General features: G+C 44.6%; 1 protein-coding gene across 1 annotated transcript in view; it reads left to right on the plus strand.

The window, feature by feature from the left end:
- Positions 1 to 22,397, plus strand: part of LOC310922198 (BDNF/NT-3 growth factors receptor-like) — a 96,684-nt gene that overhangs the window by 58,084 nt on the left and 16,203 nt on the right. The window contains exon 3 of the mRNA XM_083882620.1: positions 14,292 to 14,366. Coding sequence (XP_083738746.1) covers positions 14,292 to 14,366 — 75 coding nt within the window. The remainder of the gene's footprint in view (positions 1 to 14,291; positions 14,367 to 22,397) is intronic.

Here is a 22,397-nt window from a genome sequence, read left to right on the forward strand (position 1 = left end):
TTTTCAGCCAGTATCTGTGAACACCGTTCTGCCCTTCATTGGTCTCAGTGAACACAAAGGTCTCTCCAACCAACGGTGTCGCGTGATCAGATGCCACATTGGTCCTTTAGGCTGTCTGTTGTGAACCACACCTGCAAATCCCAACAATGCTTCCTGCAATGCAACTGAGTGCCTCAACAACCACTCCAAGTTTTCATCTCTTGCGGGAATGCTGATGTCTGCTGGTTCTTTCCCATCTATTTCAATGCTTCTGTCTCTGCCCTTCTTTATCAAGGCAGCAAAAGCGTCCGTCCTGCTCATGACACAACACTTTGGCTGCACAGGCAGAAACACCCACTCAATAACAATTGCTGTAGAATCAGAGACTATTTTTGGTCAGAGTCAAATTTTCTTTCAGGTTTTTGTTCAGAGTGGTTCTCCCCTTTTTTCTTTTGCCATTGAAAGACAATGGCAAGCGGACAAGCTTCAGCGTTGGACAGAAAGAGCGACAACGGAAGAAGTTCCACACGACGTGCACTCCAACCACGTTGAAGCTTTTCTGACACCGTCAGCAAAGCTTTCCGTTGCTCAGGGGTACAAACTCGCAAACTGTCAGCATCACTGCCACGAAGCCATGGCAGAAACGGTTGCAAGTCATCATTGGTGATGCCAACAATGGTTCTAACCCATTGCAGGTCACCAAAAAGCTTCTGAGCATCATGCAAGGTGGAAATGTTGTCATGTAAAGTGATCTTTTGGGGACGAATTTGCACATCCGTGATCAGCCATCCTAAATATTTCCAAGGAGCTGATCGTTAGTATCTTTTCAGGCGCAACTTTCAGTCCTTGATGCTCTAATTGTGAAATCAACCAGTCAATCTTTGTCTTCGACAATGGGCGCTTTGACGCAATCAAAATGTCGTCCATGTAATGATAGATCAATGTGTCAGAGAGTTGCTGACGAATTGGTCGCAAGGCCCAGTCAACAAACAACTGACACATGCATGGAGAATTTCATATTCCTTGCGGCAAAACGACCCATTCATATCTTTTTGTTGGAGCCACTCGATTCGTGGACGGAATTGTGAAAGCAAAACATTGAGTGTCCTGTGGGTGGAGTGGAATGGTAAAGAAACAGTCCTTCAAATCAATGACAACAATGCTCCATCCCTGTGGAATCGTGGTTGGTGCTGGCAGGCCTGGTTGCAAAGCACCCATAGCCTGCATCTGCGCGTTCACTTTCCGCAAGTCATGCAGCAGTCTCCACTTGCCTGACTTTTGTGGGATGACAAAAATCGGAGTGTTCCACGGACTAACAGATTGTCGAATGTGTCCAGCATCCAGTTGTTCCTGGATCAGTTGTTCTGCAATTTGCAGCCTTGTGTCAGTCATGGGCCACTGCTCGACCCATACAGGGTTGTCAGTCAACCAGGTGATCTTCAGGATGGGTGGCTGCTCTGCAGTGGCCACTAAGAAAAATGCGGGTCCGTGGTCAACACCAAGCCAAGCTGGGACAGTACGTCTCTGCCCAACAGTCCTCGAATCCTGGGATCCAAGGGCATGACGTACGGTCGTGCTACAATGACTTGACCCTTTTCGAAAGTGATGCGAATGGGATCTGCGCTGATTGAAGGAATCCTCATTCCGCCCACTCCGATGATGTGATTGGTCGGAGCTTGCAAAGGCCAGTCAGAAGGCCAATACAATTGGTTCAAAATCGAAACGTCCGACCCTGTGTCAGGAAGAAGCTGTCGCTGAAGTTGTTCAGCGCCACGCTGTAAAATCACAGTTCTGACTGGACGATTATTCAAATCCACAGTAAAAAAAACTTCATGGCCAGTGGAGCCAAAACCTCCATCCAGTCTCTCTTTTTGGTGTGGCTCCTTTGGTTGTCGGCGATGTGGCAAAAAGCTTTCAAGAGCCACAATCTGAGCGATTCTGCTGCCCTTTGGAATAGTCACAGGTGGTTGCAGGGCATAAGCTAGAATCTGAACCTGGCCAGTAAAGTCCACATCAATGAGTCCTGGAATGACAATCACTCCTTGCTTGCTCGTGGAGGATCTGCCAAGAAGCAAACCTCCCACAAGAGACTTGACACTATACAATGGGCCACAAACATTGGTGGGAATCAGGGTAACTTCTTTGTCTTTTAGAGTAACTTCTTTAGTTGTTTCCACGTCCACACCGAGACTCCCCCATGTGGCAGGTTTGTTTTTAACTAAAAATCTATCACTGGCGTCTTTTGGGACAAGGCATCGACTTGTGTCTTCACGTGGTGCCGTGACGTGCTGTTCCTGGAGTTTCCCAACTTTTTGCAAGCTTCGGTGGCATGATTGTCAGTGTTGCACCTTTGGCACCACACAGGCTTTTGTCATGACTGCTTGGCATGACCTGACTCACCGCACCGGAAGCAAGTCATGTTGTGTAGCTTATTGCTGCGTGAAGACTTGCCCTTAGATTTACCTTTTGTCAAAGCAGCAGCAAGGATATGGCCTTGCTGTTTGATGGCATCGTGCATGGTTGCCATGAAAGCTGCATTCTGACTGTTTTGTTCTGCTCGAGTGGCTCTCACAAGCATCTCATCAACAGGACTTCCCTGGGGAAGTGTGGCTAGAATGGTTCTGGTGCGTGTGTTGGCATTGTCAAAAGCCAAGGTACTAAACAGTTTATCTTGCACCTCTTCCGTTAAATCTGGAGCATCTTTCAAAGCTGCTGCCAACCTATCAATAAATTGAGAGTATGATTCACCTGGGCCTTGTTTGATGGAGGCATAAGGTAATGCCTTTTTCTTGTCTGGAACCAGCAGTATAGCTTTGAGTGCCAGTGACTGCGATAGCTGGTGCATCTCGACAGGATAGGTGAGCTGAACAGCAGACGATGCATATGCGCCATGCCCAGTTAACGTCGGGCTGAATGGCATACAATGGATCTCCCACTGTTTGATGTTTGCTGGCTTCCTCTGCTGCCAGACGCTTCCATTCTCGCTCAAAGATGAGAAGCTGTGATGGTGTGAGAAGCAACGTAGCAATGTTCGCACAGTCAGATGGACAAAGCAGATCAGCAGTGTATATATACTGTAAAATGTTTCTTGCTGCCTCTGATCTGAGTCCATAATTTGTTATAGTGTCTTTTGCTTTTTGTAGTATTTTCCAATCGTAAGGCTGCCATTGTGCAGTGTTATTCTCAATTATCACAGGGCAGGAAAGGGCACCGGCTGCATCCCAGTTCCCATCCATGACTGCTGCTCTCGCTGCTGCAGCCTTACGTTCTGCAATTGGGTTGCTTAAAAACGCTGGCGGTGGAGCATCAGAAACTGATGGCATTCCTGCTGAAGGAATGGATGGAGAACTTGTAAATGTTTGTTGTTCTTGCCTGTTGGACATTTGAACAAGTTTGGAAATTATTTGCTGCAATTCTGATGAATGTTGTTTGTTTTGCGGGGCAGTGACACATTGTGGCTGTTGTGATTGCCGTCTGCCATGGGCTGCAAAGGCTGATATTCGATCGTTGTCCGCAGTTTCTGAGTCTGAATCAGAATCAGAGGGCAGTGGACGCCGAGCTGGTTCAAAGCTGCGTGGCTGTGCTGGCATTTCATTCATCACAGCCGCTCCTGCCAGCGTTGCCATGCGAGCCGTGGTTGCCAGGCGATGCGACGCTGGCTCTCCCCCCGCGGGGGACGGGAACTGCGCCGTGTTGCCAGGCACCGCCACGTGCCGAGGAGTGACGTTGATTTCCAGGTTGCTATGCGCCCGTGCGCGCTGACAGTAGTTCGGCTCCGCCTGCACTGCCACGTCATGTTGGGACTCCGCCTGCATTGCCACGTCATTTTGGTCTCCGCCTCTCGTTCCGCCCTGAACTCTGCCTCCGCTCTGCGTCACTTGGCTCTGCCCATCCCCGCCCTCAGCTCCACCTGAGTCTCTGCCTGTCTCCACGCCCACCGAGTGAGGCGACGGCACCACTTCTGACTGGCTCTCAGTCTGTGCCGGAGGTGAAGGAGATAAGTCCTGTGCCTGGGTCACCTGATCAATGACGTCTTGGGGGGTAGGGCTGACGGACGCGCTCAAACCACGGATCGGCCGATTACAAGGACCGAAAATTTTTGTGGTTTTCGCGGTTTTGGGCTTTTGCGGCTTCTGCGGCGGGGGGAGCTCTGGTTCTACCTGCTCTGCCCCCTCAAAAGCTTCAATAGCTGCCGCGGCCGCTTTTTTCTCTGCTGTGACAAGTTGCAGGGTACGGATCACCTTTTCCCACATTATACCAAGCTCCTGTGCAATCTTCCCTTCTTTCCCACCAGATATTACTGTTCTCCAGAGTAAATCACCGATCTCTTTCCATTCGGTTGTACTAAACATCAGGGAAGGTTTTTGCAAATGCCCTTTCTTTCTCGCCCATAGGGCCAACTGCTCTAGTTCGCATTCTTTAAATTTTTCACCTCTCTTAGAGAGAATATTGTAAAGCAGCCGCACTGCAGCGCCCAAATCAATATCCATATTTTCTCGTCTTTCTCTGTTTCCTTGATGCGGCTTACCTTCGTCCACGGGGTGGCGCTGACGCGACAACCACCGCGGCTCCAGTCCTCCCGCTCCGTTACGCTCGGACTGTCCCGGCTCGGTTTCGTCTCGGTCTGCGCTGACCGCACTGCTTTCACGTCGATTCCGAGGCAGGTCCAAGCACGGAGTCTTCAAGGAAGTCCACCTGCGTCTAAGCTAGGACCGAAGACGGTTTATATGCGTTTAGGCTAAAACCGTCTGGAGGATTTATATGCATTTAAGCTAGAATCCCCCGCTGCACGTCTGCAGCAAAACTCCGTCGCAACGACAAAAAAGAAAAACCCCTCGAAGGGAAAACCCATTTAAGGAAAACCCATTTAAGGAAAACCCATTTAAGGAAAAGCTGTCCCTGAGATCCAGGCGCCAGATCTTGCCAGGGAAACCGTGATAGAAAAAGGGAGGACTGGACAGAGACGAGTAGGTCTGATCAATGTGATTAACACTACGCAACTCCTTTATTTCGAGAGAAATGGCGTCTTTTATACACTTCTATATAGTTTACAGCCCAGATAGCTCAGTCATTGGCATACAGCAAGAGAAAGAATGCAAACACACATTATTTTAGTTACAATTAAGGTGGCTACACATGTGCCTACTAACTACTTCACCCAGTGACCTTCAAACCTTAATACTTTTCCCAAACACCTTAAGAACTCTTTTCAACTGTGCCACAACCCTAAAAGAATTTTATCTGCGTCATGGCTCCAAGGCCCTGACAAGGCCTCAAACCAGGCCTTGACCAGGCCTCAGGTCAGGGTAGTTCAACATTCTGGCATAAATCATGACCTCCTACCCTGAGGAGATTAGCAACAATAAATGTGATTTGATTGGGTAATATCCTGACAGATTTCAGTGGTGCTGCACTTTGTGGTATGTAGTGGGAGCTCCTCATGTGACTTCAGCCAGACACGAGTCAGGATGTTTTTCTTCTGTGCTACAGTAAAAAATGTTCAATTAAAGAACAAGCTGGATATTCTTAAGGACAGGCATGCAAATTGCATTTAGCATCACCCACTGCAAGTTTGAGCTTTTAGAGTATTAATGTTTGATGATAAATAACATCAAGATAGAGTAGTTGTGAAGAAGGTAAAAATAGACTTCACTTAGACAAGATTTTTCATTTCAAACCTCTCTCTAAGTAAACAAAAGAACAGTTTCCATTTGAAGTATACATCCATATTCATTGTACTTCTTTCTTTCTCACTGATGTGAAATAGCTGCAAAGATTTACATTTGAAAAGATTTTTTAAGCAAGTAAGGAATTATAAGAGAACTTGACTTGCTTGTGGTAATGTACATCTGTCTACTCTTCAGGGATTTCCAATTGTGTAAAATTTCCTTTACTGTCATGTTCTATACTAAGTGGGTGGTATACAAATGTATTGAATAAGTTATTATTTTGAGTAATTTGTATTTGCACTTAGACAAAATTTCTTCTGACTCCCTATTTAAAGTACAGTTATGGAAAGTCAGAAATCATTCAGCATAGGCAGCCTAGTATTAGCTCAGAGTAAAGTGTGAAACTCTTTTTAAATTGTTTTTAAGGGATGCAATAAGGGAAAGATGGGGGGAAAATTAATTTATGTTGCTTAATCATTCCAAATTCCTTTTGTTTGTTTCTTTGTTTGTTCCCTTATGAATGAATACTGATTTTTTTTTAATAGATGCTTTGCTCCCACTCATATCTTAATCTGGTGCAAATTGTGATTGCTTCATAAACTTCAGTGGAGATGAGCTCTTTTACACTGCTTTAGGCTGTCCTGGGTAACCCAAAATGTTATTGTATTCCATATCTATCTGTGCCCAAAATTGTTACTGTCTCTTTAAGACCTGGTGGTGCATCCGGAAATGAAAATGCAGGGCTGGGAGAGTGTAGGAGATATTGGGGTACACAGGACAGAGTACTGTGAATTTAATTAGCATAGTCAGTTTGATAACCAAGACGCCTTAGCAAGAACAGAGCTTTGAAGATTACAAGAAGATTGGATCAAGACTGACACAGGAAAAGAAGATTGAATCAACTTCTGCAAGCAAGACATGCTGCAAAATGTATAAGTTTGTTTATGTGATGTTTAACCTAATCATTGTAGTAAAAAAATTACTAGCCTTCCTAGAATGGTATATAAGCACATGTAGCTGACAGTAAAAATGGATTCTGATCACTAGTCAGTCTTCCCCGTCTGCCTCTCAATCCTTGGTCTTTTTAAGGTCAGGCTACTCAGGCAGAACTCTCTTGCCCCTTGGCTTTTGCTTTTTCCCTTTCCTTCTGGCAGGGAGAGGGCTGAGGCAGCACAAGGCAGAAACCTTCTTTCATTTCTGTCTGGGCTCCAGAGTGGGTTGCTTTAGGCCGCTTTGTGGAATGGCAAGAGTAGCAACCCAAGAAGCTCCATTTCCCAATCCAAAACTGTTTCAGAGTGATTTTGGCAACACCCGTCTGCAGTGCAAAGCCAAAGCCAAAGCTAGTCGGGATTAAGCCACCATTCTTTGGTGCTCAGGAGTCCGTTTTCTTCGTCCCCCATCAGAACAGGGACTCGAGACAGCAGCACCAACACCAGTGGTTTGGAGGCTGCAGTGCCAACACTGGCTGGATTCAGCTGGCCAAGGAAAAGGCAGAAAGGGAGAGAGAGGAAGCCTGCTGAGCCACCACATGGAAGCCTGCATCAGCTCCCCAGCAGCATTGACTCTTTTTGAACAGAAATAGGTTTTCCAGGTTTTGTTTTCCCCTGCTCCTGTTGTTTGTTTTTTTGTGATGGAGGGAGTTTTGGAACTGTGGAGGATGGTTTGCCATGTTGTTTCCTTTGTTCTCTCTCAGCTGTGTGGTCCAGAGAGGGGAGTCTTCACCATTTTCTTCTGTGCTCCCCAGGACAATTAGGGGGACCTCCTCCACATCTGTGGGTGGGGATTGAACCCTTTTCCCTTTTTCTCTTGGAACATGTGGTTGCCTGCAGAGGGAAGCATCTTGGGGGGAGGGCTTGTCTGCCATTTTCCCTTTGTCTTTTGAGCCACATAGTCATCTGTGGAGAGCACCATCTTAGGGGAAGGGTTTCTCCACCATTTTAGGTTTCTCTTTTTTCCTGGAAAATCTGCAAGACCTCAGCAACTTTGTAACTAGTGATTATTACTGTGTTTTTTCTTGCCTGTTGCTATTTCATTAAAAAAACCCAAACTGATATGTTTTGTCCTGGCTTAGGGCAAATTTGGGAGAAAACTTCTGAATGGGGTCCTTTTAGAATAGTAAATTCAAGTTGCCCCTCCCCCAACTGGTTCAGGAAAATATTTCCTTGGAGAAAAGTGGAAAAAAACATTTGTTTGTTTAACAAGTAAAGTACCCACAAGCATAAAAAAAGAATAATGTGAAACAATAAAACCTCTTGCTGTTCAAAGAGATGGCAAACTCAAAGTCTTTGTTGGGGAGTGTAGCTCAGTTCGCTCAGTCTCTTATCAGTCCCTCCAGTGCTGGAAAATGCCGAGGTCTAGGCCCTGGTGGGCCACAGGTGTGAGCTCCTGGTGTTCTGGGTTTTTAGTCTAGAGTAGGTTCAAACAGTTCCAAGAAAAAGGAAAGAAACAAAACAGTCCAGGGAACTTCTCTGCCTCAGCTATCTAAAACCAACTAAAAGCAAAGGAGATCTCTGTCCCGCTGTCTGTCCGTTCTGCAGACAACATAGTCCAGGAGTGGAATGTGGAGAAGTGAGTGTAGTTTCTGAAAACAAACTCGGCGCTTCTCTTTCTCCCCACTTCGCTCTCAGAACCAGTCTTAAAGGTACAGAACATAATATCTAACATAAACAGGATAGATGATTGGGGATACAAGCATCGTAAAGTCACCCTAGGACATGTTTTCACTTGTCTCTACTCGTATTCATTTCTCCTTTTTGGTGGAAAATAATTGGTTAAAACTAAAGGGGAGGTAACATTTTGGAGTGTCTGTCCCCTTAAGTTGCCTTAGTTAAAGACACTGGCTTACCACAGAATGTAAAGCACAGATATATTTCAATGTGACACTGTAACTCATGTCAGTTTTGTAGCTTCTCATAGCTGGAGGTTGTGGTTAAATGTTTTTATTATTAAAATTGCAATGTCAGATCTGGATTTGCGATAAATATGTTTAAGTGATGGAACTGGGTTATGGTAGTTCCTGTCAGAAAATTGTTGCTCAGTTTCTTCTTTTACTCTTCTGAGTCCCTTCTCCCTCTGTGTTTCGCTGTCCATTTTCTTTAATTTCTGCTGTTCCTCATTTGCACTGTCTCCTGGTCTTGCAGGGTGCTTGTTTATTCAGTGTTGAGAAGAGATTGAGGAAGATACCTTTGATATTTCTTGCTTTTATCATGATGAGGTCTAAGTCTTAAGGCTAAGTTCTGAGTCTTGAGTCTCATAAGATGAGAATTAAATCCTCTGTTCTTTTCCAAAGAAAATTCAAAGTCAGTAAGATCACCTACTTACAGGACTCTCAAATGGCAGGACTGATAGCCTTTACTAGACTTCTCATAGTTTTAAATTGGCAAAATGCATAAATCAACCAACAAATGAAAAATAGATTAATAAACTCCAAGGGATGAAATCAGATTAATTTAAAAATCCCCACAAGGGCTCAAGATATATAGGAAAGACACCTTACAATGGGTCCATCATGTTAATCTTAGGATAAGAAACCCTGAAGAGCAAATATTGATGTCATATTTTTACCAAAAATAGGTAAAAATAAAAAAAAACTCCTTAACAGCAACATAACATTAAGAAGCAGGCATTCTTTATTTGGCCAGATGCACAAGGGGATATTTCTTCTGAAATATCATGCATGCTGAATACAGAAAAACTCCTGATTATATACTATATTTTACATAGATTCATTGATTTTCCAAGAATAAGCATACATGCAATAATCATCTCCCTGAAATCATTAGCATATTTTCCCTCCCCTTTATGCATGCATTCTTCTGCCATGGGGGGTCTCTTTGGTAATCCTTCGTGGTTAGTGACCTCAAAGTCATACCTGACCACCTGGTGAACTGGTAAAAGTTGGCACAACTGGGCTGGTTGCTTTCCAGTTCTTCTTACAGAATGGACATTGTGCAGTTCCATAGGCCAGTGGTTTTTGAAGAATAAGCATTGTGTTAGCTCACCAGGTGCAGATGATTTTTCATCTGGCAACAATATGATGCTGTGGTAACATGTTCTGTCCAGTATCATGTCTTTTGTCTGCCTTTATTTTTTCAAGAGGCAATGAATCCCATTAGGGGATTTTTTTTGCTTTTCCTGGTGCTTTGCAAGACCGCAGTCTAACTTATCTTTGCAGCTTACAGGAAAGTCCAGCTGCTTAGGATTCTCAAACTTCTGTTGGGAAATGGGCTGTGGTGGGTTGACCTTGATTGGATGTCAGGTGCCCATCAAGTTGCTCTATCACTCCCCAGCTGGACAGGGGAGAGATAATAAGATGGAAAATGACTTCTGGGTCGAGATAAGGCAATTTACTAAAGCAAAATCAAATGTTGTTCACACATAAGCAAAAAGGGAAAAAAAAATGGTTTGTTCTTTACTTTCCACTAGCAAGCCATGTCCAGCCACTTCCCAGGAAGCAGGGCTTCAGCATGTGTAACCGTTGCTCTGTAAGGCAAATATTGTTAATAACAAATGCCCTCCCCCCCCCCTTCTCCTCCTTCTCTTAGCTTTTATATCTGAGCAGATGTCATATGGCATGGAATATCCCTTTGGTTAATTTGGGTCAGCTGTCCTGTTTGTGTCTCCTCCCAGGATCTTGCCCTCCCCAAGCCTATTGATGGGGGGAAATGTTGGAGAGAGTGCTGATGCTGTTCCAGCACTGCTCAGCAGTAGCCAAAAGACTGGTGTATTCTCAACACATTTCCAGATCCTGATGCAAAGCACAGTACTGGGAAAGCTGCTGTGGGGAAATGAACTCCAGCTCAGCCAGACCCAATACACAGGCACACAAAACATTTCTCTAAAACAGCAGCTATGGTGGAGTTTATTTTCTTTGGGAAAGCAAAACACTTTCTTCTCCAATTCATCAGTTCCTTTAAATACAAGAAACACCTAAAGCGAAAACAAGTTTTATTCTAGCAAAATAAATACTCTTGTTTATGAATATGTACTGTATTGTAGCTTTGCTTAATTCTGAATACTTATTATGAAAATACAAATGAATCTGTTTCAATTTGTCTGTGACTGGGATTATCTTTTGAAATGCATGAACTCTGACAAGGTGATTTCCCACATCAGAATTATGTTTCTGCTCATAATGTCAGTTGAATTGCACTTTCCTCTGATTCCTCCTTCCCAGACAGCATGATTTGCACTGTGAAACTTTTTTCTGTCTGCAAAACAGAGAAACTATGTATCATCCCCTGTATTATCTGTACAGCATTTTAATTTCCAATCTGTGGGATATCACTGGTCATTCATAGATCTTGCATGGTAATCATGCAAAATAGTAGCTTGTATTCCCACATCTTTTTTGGGTTCAAACAGAAATTCACAATATGTGAGGATTGACAGTACTTTGGTCTATTATGACAGTTTGTTTTCTCTTAATTCCATCTGTGTATGTAATATAATGAAGTCTAGCCTCCCTTTTTTTTTTTTTTTGTTTTCCTATTTCCACACCTTAAAAAACAAACCTGTAACTACTTTGGGAAAGGAAGAAAATGAATTTAACAGGCAATTAAGTTAAGAACAATATGAGGGAAATAAGATTAGGACAGTCTGCCCCAAATGTAAATGTGAGCAACTGTGCTACTACCATGAAAGTTGTCCCTTTTCATGTTGTAAAATCCATGAAGCAGTGTCCTGGAAAACATCATGATGCAGCTTTATTGTGTTTTCAGGGTGACTTCTTTCCTTAATTAATTCATTTTCCATGTGCAAAACTCAATTCATCCTCCAACAGCCCCATACTACAATAATAAAAGTTAGAGAAGATTTTTATGAGCACATTTGCTTTTCAGGTGCTTTAACTAGAGCTCAGGGTTAATTGCATATGGTGGGTTGACCTTGGCTGGCTCTTAGATGCACACCAAGCTGCTCTATCACTGCATCTCCTCAACTGAACAAGGAGAAAAAGTATGATGAAAAGTTCACGGGAGATCACCCAGCAATTACTGCTATTGGCAAAACGGGCCTGACTTTGGGAAATTAATTTAAATTATTGTCAATAATATCAGTATGGGGTAGTTAGAAATAAATCCCAATCTAAAATACAGCTTCCCTCCACCCCTTCCTTCTTCCCAGGTTCAATTTGACTCCTCACTTGTCTACCTCCTCCCCCAGAGTGATGCACAAGGATGGGGAGTGAGGGTTATGGTCAATTCATAACTCTTTGTCTTGGCTTCTTCTCCATCCTCACGCTCTTCCCCTGCTCCAGCATGGGGTCCCTTCGACAAGATACAGTCCTTCATTAACTGTTCCAGCATGAGTCATTTCCACAGGGTACAGTCCATCAAGAATGGACTGCTCCAGCATAGATGCTCTCCAGGGTCACAGGTCCTGACAGAAAACCTGCTCCTGCATAGGCTCTCCAAAGGGTCACACTTTCCTTCAGGAAACATCCACCTGCTCCAGAGTGTGGTCCTCCACAGGTTGCAGGTAGATATCTGCTCCACTGTGGTCTTCCATGGGCTGCAGGGGGGAACAACCTGCTTCATCATGGTGTTACCAGAAACTGGTAAAAAGAAAACTCCTTAACACCAATGTAGCATTAATAAGCAGGCATACTTTATTTGGCTGGACACAGGAGGGGATATCTCCTCCAAAGTATTGTGCATGCTGAGTACAGAAAAAGCTCCTGTTTATGTACCATATTTTACATGCATATTCATTGATTTTCCCAGAATAAACATACATATGATAATCATTTCCCCAAAACCATTAACATATGTTCCCTCCTATTGGCGCATGCATTCTTCTGTCACAGGGGTCTCTTTGGTGGTCCCTGATAGTCAACAACCCCAAATTCATACTTGACCGCCTGGTGAAAAGTTGGCATAACTGGGCTGGTTACTCTCCAGTTCTTATTGGCCAATATTTAACAGGATCCTACAGAATAAGCACTGTGCAGTTCCATGGGCCAGTGGTTTTTTTAAGAACAAGCATTGTATTAACCCACTAGGTGCAAACAATTCTTCATTTGGCAACAATGGTCTTCACCATGTGCTGCAAGGGAATCTCTTCTCTGGCACCTGGAATACCTCCTCTCCTTCCTTCTCTGGCCTTAGTGTCTGCAGAGTTGTTTTTCTCACATTTTTCTTGCTTGTCTCTCTCAGTATCACAGCTTCAGAGCTGCCCACTGGCTAACTTGCTCCTGGCCACGATATGATGGAGGTTTTGGCAGGTCTGGACCCCAGGCTGGAGCATGATCAGCGGCATGAAAGAAAGAGTGGACACTTGCTTGGGTTTCACCAGGCTTTATTCCTGTCCCGGGAGCTGCCCATGTGCAAGTGCAAGGCTCCGGGCTTCTCTTTAAGAACTCGGGGAGTGTCCCCCAGGATGGGAGAACCCAGAACCAATAGCAGGGGAGAGAGGGTGTGACCCAGAACAGGGGAACTTAACAGAACAAAGGAAAAAGGTGTTGCCCCCTCACCTAAACTGAATCCCAGGGCTTTCTTCTCAGAAGATTCCAGATCTAACAAGGTGATTGACAGGGTCCCTCAGGGAGGAGACCATCAGGGGGTTTGGGGATGGGGATGTTAGGAATAAACCATTTTAAACAGATAATAAAACATAAAAACCATACAGAACTTCAGAAAACTCAAATGCACACCACAACATTGTGGGGGTGCTGAAATTGTTTCATAGGTTTTTTAGTTGTAAGTTTGATGTGATTTGGACTTTAACCCTAGCCAGGTAAAGTTCTTGTCTTGGATTGTTCTTATCAGAAGTTGATAAGAGTTGCCAAGGCAACCTAATCCTCTGCCCAGAGTTTTGGTCATCCTATTGTATTTTCCCCCATCACAATGTATATTCTCCCCCCCCATGCCCATCACCCCCAGGCCCAAAACCCTCGGAGAGGTGTCGGACAGTGATTGGTGGATCTCCGAGGACCCCACCTTAATCAACCTGATTTGTTAATGTTGTGTATTGCATTTGGCCTTACCCACCTTGCTTTGTTTCATTGGTCTTGTAACTTGTGCCCACCCCTGAGATTTGTGGTGAACAAAAACTCCCTGCAAACCAGGCCCGGGGTCACTCTCCAGAGGCACAGGCCTGGAACCAGGGACCACCCCTGTGTTCCCCGAATAAAACCTTCTTCCTGAGCCTTAGAGTGTCCCCTCTTTCGAACCACGGCCGTGACAGCTAAGGCAAAAGGTACTGTGGAGCCAAAGACCCACGCAAAGGTACTGTTGGGCGTATCAGAGCTAGCAGGGTGGCCCAGCCGAACGCTGGACTGGCCTGAGAGACAGATACGCGAAGCAACACAACATCTCAGCTGCTGTTGTGCAGCAGCTTTTGCTCTTTCCTAAATGTTATCACAGTGTTGCCATCAGTATCACTGATCTGCTCAGCTTTGGCCAGAAGTGAGTGTCTTGGAGCCATCTGGAATTGGCTCTGTTCAACATGGGGGAAGTTTCTGGCATCTCTTCACATTAGCCACCTATGCTGCCCCTCCTGCTACCAAAACTTGTCATGTAAACCAAACATAGTGTAATAGATCAGCAACCACTTCTGGCTTTCAGACTTCATAGCTGACTTCTCATCAATCAAAACCATGGAAGGAGCCACTTCCTTACTTTTTTTTTTTGTCTTTTTCAACAGTTACATTGCAAACCAGCAGAAATTAGAAAGTATCAATAATAATGAAGCTGGATTTTACGTTGGACTTAAAAATCTGTGAGTATATGGAATAATTATATTTCATTATTTCTCATGCAGAAACATTTACATATCTCATGAAAGAATAGGGCTAACATTTTGCATTATAGAAGACAGCTGTAGAGCTTTCAGTTCAGCCTAGTTATTTCATCCACATTCTTATTTTAAAAATTATCATTATTCTTTTAATTGTATTTTAAAGTAACTATTCTAAGTTTTATATATTTTCACAGGACTGTGGTGGATTCAGGCTTAAGGTTTGTGTCCCATCAGGCATTTGTGAAAAATCTCAAACTACAATATATGTGAGTAAGGATAGCTTGTCTTCTAAGTTAAAACTGTCCAAACCTTGTTAACTCTCTTCTTTCTCTTCCTGTTTCCTTAATATTAAATGTTTTAACTTCTTATGGCCTCCAAACATTATGGTCATGAAATAGGACATGTATGGTGGGGAACTGGTAGATCATAAGAACATAATGTGGAATGGCAAAAAGATCCATTCAACTTATTATCCTGTCTCTAACAGTGGTCACTGGCTGTGCCTGTTTCAGTAACTAGCAGAGCACAAAGGAGTGCATCGCTCTACTGAGTCATTTGGGGGTGACAGTATGATGTCCACACTAAATGCATCATGCTTAGTGACATGAGTTTGACTTTGGACTAACTCTAGTCTGTTTTAGTGGGCTGAACATGTTTTAGCAGCTAGAAGTGCATTCAGTCCATGCATGGAGTACATCTATTTTGACAAGTTTGCGCTCATTCCTGCTACTCATATGGAAAATTATGGTTCCAGTCCTAGAAAACACTGAGCTCATGTAGGGCTCACTGTTTTAGCCAAGTATTCAAGTGTGTTTAAGTCCATCCATCTTTATTAGATACATTTATCATTTAATTAAGTCCTTGCTTTTAATAAAGTTCCAATGAGATCAAGAAGATGTAAGGCCAAGCCTCAGTCTTGTAAGATGCCTAAATGCTTTCTTGTAATATGGAAGAATTATTAAATTTGGCTTAGGACTTATTACTTTGTAAATAAAATGGACTGACTTTCTGTATCTGTGTTTTCCAAGGAGTAGCAATTAGTTTATGCAAAGAAGTGGGCATGAATATGTGAATTTGCCTACACAGTAATTGCTGTCCTTAGTGTGGAACAAACATTGGAAGAGTATGAACCATATCTTGATGGCCTTATGAAGGTTTTACTTCATAGACACCTTAATAAAGTAAATTGCTTTGTTGAATTGCAGTTGGTGAATAAGGGAAGTATCTTCCAGAATGTGTGTGTGTCTACCTGTATCAATTTCCCAGTGAATTATGATTGTATATGATAAAATTCCATAAAGTCAAGTGCATATGCACTATGAAAATGTACAATGGAAAATTATTGTCTAAGTGGCACAGTTGCAGAAAAATGTTTAGTGGCTATATTGAAACAGAATCTCAGCATGATGCAGCAGAACAAAGCAAATTCAGTCTATGATCAGAAGTAATTTTGTGTTAGACTTTTGCATCTTTACTGCTAGTATTTACTATTACTTTAGCTGCTGGTAAGGCATAATTGAAATACTGTATACAGATTAGGACACCAAATCTACTCATCTTAAAAGATATTTGAGAAGAGCAACAGAACTATAAGGAGTTTGTAAAGAAAATAATTTCAGAATAGAATGAGAAGTCTGAGTTTGTCCAATTTAGTAAAGAAAAGAGTGAAAAAAAATATACATCTTCAAAATTTTAAAAGAAGGTAATTATGAAGAGGAGAACAACCAGTTTTCTCCATGACGATGAGGATAGGAAACAATGAGTTCAATTTGTAACAAGGAAGATAGACATTTGGAAAATCTTCACAGCTCTATGGGCAAGTAGACTGCAAAAAATAACTGAGAGTTTCCTGGATCCTCTTCATAGTCTTTTTTTGCCTCTTTCTTTGAGAAAATGAGGCTCATGCAGTCAGAAAGTCTTTGTCCCCAGTGGTTGATTAGATCCAAATTTGATATAGGTGAATAGGTTTTGTGAAAATTTGCCATTAGGCAGAACATAAAGATCCTATTAGGCATTCTGCTTAAGGGAAAAATATCATTGTGCTTATATGTCCTGTTGGGAAACAGACAATCCATGTGAACAAGATGTCTTAAAAATATTTAAGTTACAGGAAAAGCTTCAACTGGATGTTGTGGTTTGAAAGCAAAATGAATGAGAGGCTCCAAGTTAGAGATATAATTTAATAAGAAGAAAGGTAAAAAGGTAAAAGTAAAATAAAATAAATACAATAACACAAAGGATCACTGACAGAGTCAGAATACAACCCGAGCAGGATGGTGGAAGCAGTCCAGATGAGGTGCTCTTCCTGAAGCAGTGATCCTGTAGACAGGTATGGTAGCTCTGGTCCTCTGGGAATCCAGTGGATAAGCCCTGCACTGTCCCACATACCAGCTTATATCCAGGTGAGAATGCTTGGCTCCTCCCCCTGGGCAGAGCATCTCACAATAGCATGAGAAGTGTGAAATGTGTCCTTGATGGCCCATTAACAGAGATAACCCCTGGAGGGAGTTACCCGTGACTCATGGGCCATTAGCAGAAGACACCCCTAAAGGCGTTAATGGGCCATTAGCAGAAGACACTCGAAAGGCCATTAGCAGAAAAGGCAGGGGGCTTGGGAAAACACTAGCCCACCTGGTTTCAACAGTTCATGAAGATGGTGATAGAATAAATACTTTGTGTACATCCTACACTGCAAACCAGGATATAATCCACCCCTTATTCTATTACCATCTACATCATATCCAAATCAATACATTCTTACAAAGATATGCATACACATAGAGAATAAAATGTTACACACTGTTCTCACTTAAAATTAAGTCTCCCTGTGGTACACAATGGGTTTCCCCATCTTTCTGCATTACCCACCAAGTGTGACCAGGTCCTTGAGCAAAGACAATCCCACGGATGGGTCTGCCTTTTCCTGAGGCAGGATTAATTCAAACAGCCTTCCCTAAAATCCCTTTCATATGTACTGCAGGGACTTTATCTCTGTCTATTGTGTGCAAGGGTTCAGACTGGGCAGGACCACCTCGATTAATAGACCCTCGGGTGTTGACCATCTAGGTAGCTTTGGCTAAGTTCATTTCCCAATTCTTGAAGGTCCCCCTGCCAAGTGCCTTCAGGGCAGTCTTTAGTAGTCCATTGCACCGTTCAACTTTTCCGGCAGCTGGTGCCTGATAAGGAATGTGATATATCCATTCAATACCGTGTTTTCTGGCCCAGGTGTTTATAAGGCTGTTTTTGAAATGGGTCCCATTGTCCGACTCAATTCTCTCAGGGGTGCCGTGTCTCCACAGGACTTGTTTTTTCAGGCCTAGGATAGTGTTCCGGGCAGTGGCATGACGCACAGGGTAGGTTTCCAGCCATCCGGTGGTGGCTTCCACCATGGTCAGCACGTAGCGCTTTCCTTGGCGGGTTTGGGGAAGGGTGATGTAGTCATTTTGCCAGGCTTCTCCATACCTGTACTTCAGCCATCGTTCACCATACCACAGAGGCTTCACTCGCTTGGCCTGTTTGATTGCAGCGCAGGTCTCACAGTTGTGGATGACCTGGGAGATGCTGTCCATAGTAAGGTCCGCCCCTCGGTCACGGGCCCGTCGGTATGTCGCATCTCTTCCTTGATGACCAGAGGCATCATGGGCCCAATGAGCTAGGAACAGTTCTCCCTTGTGCTGCCAGTCCAGATCTACCTGTGATACTTTCACCTTGGCAGCTTTGTCCACCTGCTCGTTGTTGTGATGCTCCTCATTAGCCCGGCTCTTGGGTACGTGTGTGTCCACGTGTCGAACCTTCACGGTCAGTCTCTCTACTCGGGCAGCGATGTCCTGCCAAATGTCAGCGGCCCAGATGGGTTTTCCTCTGCGCTGCCAGTTGGCCTTTTTCCAGCGATTCAGCCATCTCCACAGAGCATTAGCTACCATCCATGAGTCAGTGTAGAGATAGAGCTTCGGCTATTCCTCTCGTTCAGCAATATCCAAAGCCAGCTGGACAGCTTTAAGCTCTGCAACCTGACTCGACCCACCTTATCCCTCGGTAGCCTGTGCAACTTGTCGTGTGGGGTTCCAAACTGCAGCTTTCCATTTCCGGTTAGCACCTACAATTCGACAGGAGCCATCAGTGAAGAGAGGGTATCGTTTTTCAGTCTCCGGTAGCTCATTGTATGGTGGGGCTTCCTCGGCACGTGTTACTTGCTTTTCTTCTTCTTCAGACGATAATCCAAAATTCTCACCTTCTGGCCAGTTTGTTATAACTTCCAGAATCCCAGGGCGATTTGGGTTTCCAATACGGGCGCGCTGTGTGATGAGAGCAATCCATTTGCTCCATGTGGTGTCAGTGGCATGATGTGTGGAGAGAACCTTTCCCTTAAACATCCACCCCAGCACTGGTAATCAGGGTGCCAGAAGCAGCTGTGTTCCAGTGCCAATCACTTCTGAGGCAGCTTGAACTCCTTCATAGGCGGCCAAGATCTCCTTCTCTGTGGGAGTGTAGTTGGCTTCAGAGCCTCTGTAACTTCGGCTCCAGAATCCCAATGGTCGGCCTCGAGTCTCCCCAGGCACTTTCTGCCACAGGCTCCAGGACAGACCGTTGTTCCCGGCTGCAGAGTAAAGCACATTCTTCACATCTGGTCCCGTCCTGACTGGGCCAAGGGCTACTGCGTGAGCAATCTCTTGTTTGATCTGAACAAAGGCTTGTTGCTGTTCAGGGCCCCAGTGGAAATCGTTCTTCTTGCGAGTAACCAGATAGAGAGGGCTCACGATCTGACTGTACTCAGGAATGTGCATCCTCCAGAAGCTTATGGCACTTAGGAAAGCTTGTGTTTCTTTCTTGTTGGTAGGTGGGGACATGGCAGTGATCTTGTTTATTATCTCTGTGGGGATTTGGCGACGTCCATCTTGCCACTTGACTCCCAGGAACTGGATTTCTTGAGCTGGTCCCTTAACCTTACTTTGTTTAATGGCAAAACCAGCTTTCAACAGAATTTGGATAATCTTCTCTCCTTTCTCAAAAACCTCCCCTGGGGCGTTTCCCTATACGATGATGTCGTCGATGTACTGCAGATGTTCCGGAGCCTCACCCTTCTCCAGTGCAGCCTGGATCAGCCCATGGCAGATGGTGGGGCTGTGTTTCCACCCCTGGGGCAGTCGGTTTCAGGTGTACTGCACGCCCTTCCAGGTGAAAGCAAACTGGGGCCTGCACTGTGCTGCCAAAGGAATGGAGAAGAAGGCATTGGCAATATCAGTGGTCGCATACCACTTTGCTGCCTTGGACTCCAGCTCATACTGAAGCTCTAACATGTCTGGCACAGCAGCGCTCAGTGGTGGCGTGACTTCATTCAAAGCACGGTAATCCACTGTCAGTCTCCATTCTCCACTGGACTTACGCACAGGCCATATTGGGCTGTTAAAAGGTGAATGAGTCTTACTGACCACTCCTTGGCTCTCCAGTTTACGACTCATCTCATGTATGGGAAACACAGAGTCTTTGTTAGTGCGGTATTGGCGGCGGTGTACTGTTGTTGTGGCAGTTGGTACCTGTTGTTCTTCGACTCTCAGCAGTCCCACAGCAGAGGGGTCATCTGAGAGACCAGGCAAAGTATTCAACTGTCTGATGTTTTCTTTCTCAACTGCAGCTATTCCAAAAGCCCAACGATATCCTTTCGGGTCTTTGAAATATCCATTCTTGAGATAGTCTATGCCGAGAATGCATGGGGCCTCTGGACCAGTCGCGATGGGGTGTTTTTACCACTCGTCCCCAGTTAAACTCACTTCAGCCTCTAATACAGTCAGTTCCTGGGACCCTCCTGTCACCCCAGAAATAGAGATGGATTCTGTTCCTACATACCTTGATGGCATCATGGTACATTGGGCCCCAGTGTCAACCAACTCCGTATATTCTTGTGGGTCAGATGTGCCAGGCCATGGGATCCACACAGTCCAGTAGATCCGATTATCCCTTTCCTCTTCCTGGCTAGAGGCAGGGCACCCCTATTTCTGGTCATGGCATACATTGTTCTCCTCCTGTATGTATGTTTCTGAGGTCCCTTCCAGAGGATCAGTCATATCATCATTCCTGCATTGTCTGGAGTTCTGAGAGACTGGGGCAACCTTGATTCTAGATGGGCTTCTTGTGGTAGGTGTTCCTCTTTTCAGTTCATGTACCCGGGCTGCTAAAGCGGAAGTGGGTTTTCCATCCCACTTCTTCATATCTTCTCCATGCTCTCTAAGAAAAGACCAGAGGTTACCCCGTGGTGTGTATCTTCTCTCCCTGGCTGGGGGACGCCTGCTCCTAATGGCAGAGACTCTCGTCGGCTCTGGTGAGATATGGTAAATTTCTTCCTTAAGTTCTTTTAATTTCTGATGGCCTTCTTCAATCAAGCTCCGGACTTGCTCAGCCAGTCTTGTTTCCACAGACGAGACATGGGTGCGAACTGGGGCGATGACAGTGTCCTCGTAAATTCTTAATTTATTAGCCAAGACACCCACCTTGTCCTCACCTTCCCTTCATTGCAGTGTTGCCAGGTAACGTGAGTGCATCTCTGGTCTAAGCCGTGCAAGTCTCAGCCACATCCGTGATGTGCACTGGACATCATCTGGGTTTTTAGGAAATCTCTAGTTTTCTGAAAAAATGATCTCCAGCACAGCCAATTTCCTCAGGCGTTGGGTACCTTGTTCTATTGTGCTCTATTTGCCTTGGTGCACTTGGAGGTCTTCTTTACAAAGGTATCTGTCTTTCACACTTGTCAGCAGTCGCTGCCAGAGGCTGAGAGGTTCTTGGGTTTTCCCAATCCTCTGGTCAATGACCACATCCCGGGACAGCGATCTCAGTTGCCTAGCCTCAATTCCATCCAGAATGGTGTCATTGGCTGCAGCGTCCCAGATGCGGAGCAGCCAGGTCAGGATGGACTCGTTGGTCTGGCGGGTGAAATCCCTTCGCAGGTCACGCAACTCACTCAGGGATAGAGAGCGAGTGATGATCTCTATCTCTGTCTCCTCTGCTGGCTGTGAAGGTCCTGCTGCATCTTCGTCAGTCACTACGCGGACTGATTTGCTCCTTGACTTCTTTTTCTGAGTGGTGGCAACTGCTACTGGTTTAGGTTGTTCTAGTTCAGTAACGGTTTGTGTGGAGATGCTGACGGCACCTTTGGTTCTTTTCTCTTCTGTGACAGTCTGCGTAGATGTGGACACTGTTGCCTCACTTTTGGCTTCTTTCTTCTCTGTGGTGGTCTGTGTAGATGAGGACACTGTTGCCTTGCCTTTGGTTCCCTTTTCCTCTGTGACAGTCTGTGTAGACACGGATACTGTTGATTCATTTTTGGCTTCTTTCTCTTCTGCGATGGTCTGTGTAGATGCAGACACTGTTGATTCACTTTTGGCTTCTTTCTCCTCTGCAATAGTCTGTGTAGACGCTGATGCTGTTGCTTTGCTTCTCTTTCCCTCTTCCTCTTCCTTAGGAACATGCTGTATCACACCAGGTAGTGTTTTGTTCCTAAGTATGGTGCAGAAAAAACAAAGGGCTGTGCAGAGAAGAGAAAGCAGGGATGACAATAACATAATACTGTCCTTGGCATCCAGAGGGTACTCAATATTTTCAAAAACTTTTGTGTGGTGCCTAAAAAGCTGGAAAAAATCATTCTTTACTCCTCCCCACAGGGGCTGAGTGAGATTGTTGAGGCTCCAGATGTAGCATCCTAGACCAGGACACGAATCCAAAACTGGGTATATATTCTGAATGCTGTTCATTGCTTCGGAGTTTATCAAGCAATGGGCATAGTAGACCAATAAGGCAATTTTAGTACCATACCCTGGTCTACACAGGAGCATTAAGACCGGCAGATAGTACCCCATGTGTGGAAAAATATAAAGTGATAGGTATAAGACACATGTAAGCATGTTGAGCATCATAGCAAACAGGTGTCTTCTCAAATACAAAACTGTAGATCTGACTTTTCTCAGTGCCTCTGCCCCACGTTGGGCACCAAAAAAATGTTGTGGTTTGAAAGCAAAATGA

This window comes from Zosterops lateralis (genome assembly GCF_965231275.1).
Source record: "Zosterops lateralis genome assembly, chromosome: W".
Taxonomy (NCBI): Eukaryota; Metazoa; Chordata; class Aves; order Passeriformes; family Zosteropidae; genus Zosterops; species Zosterops lateralis.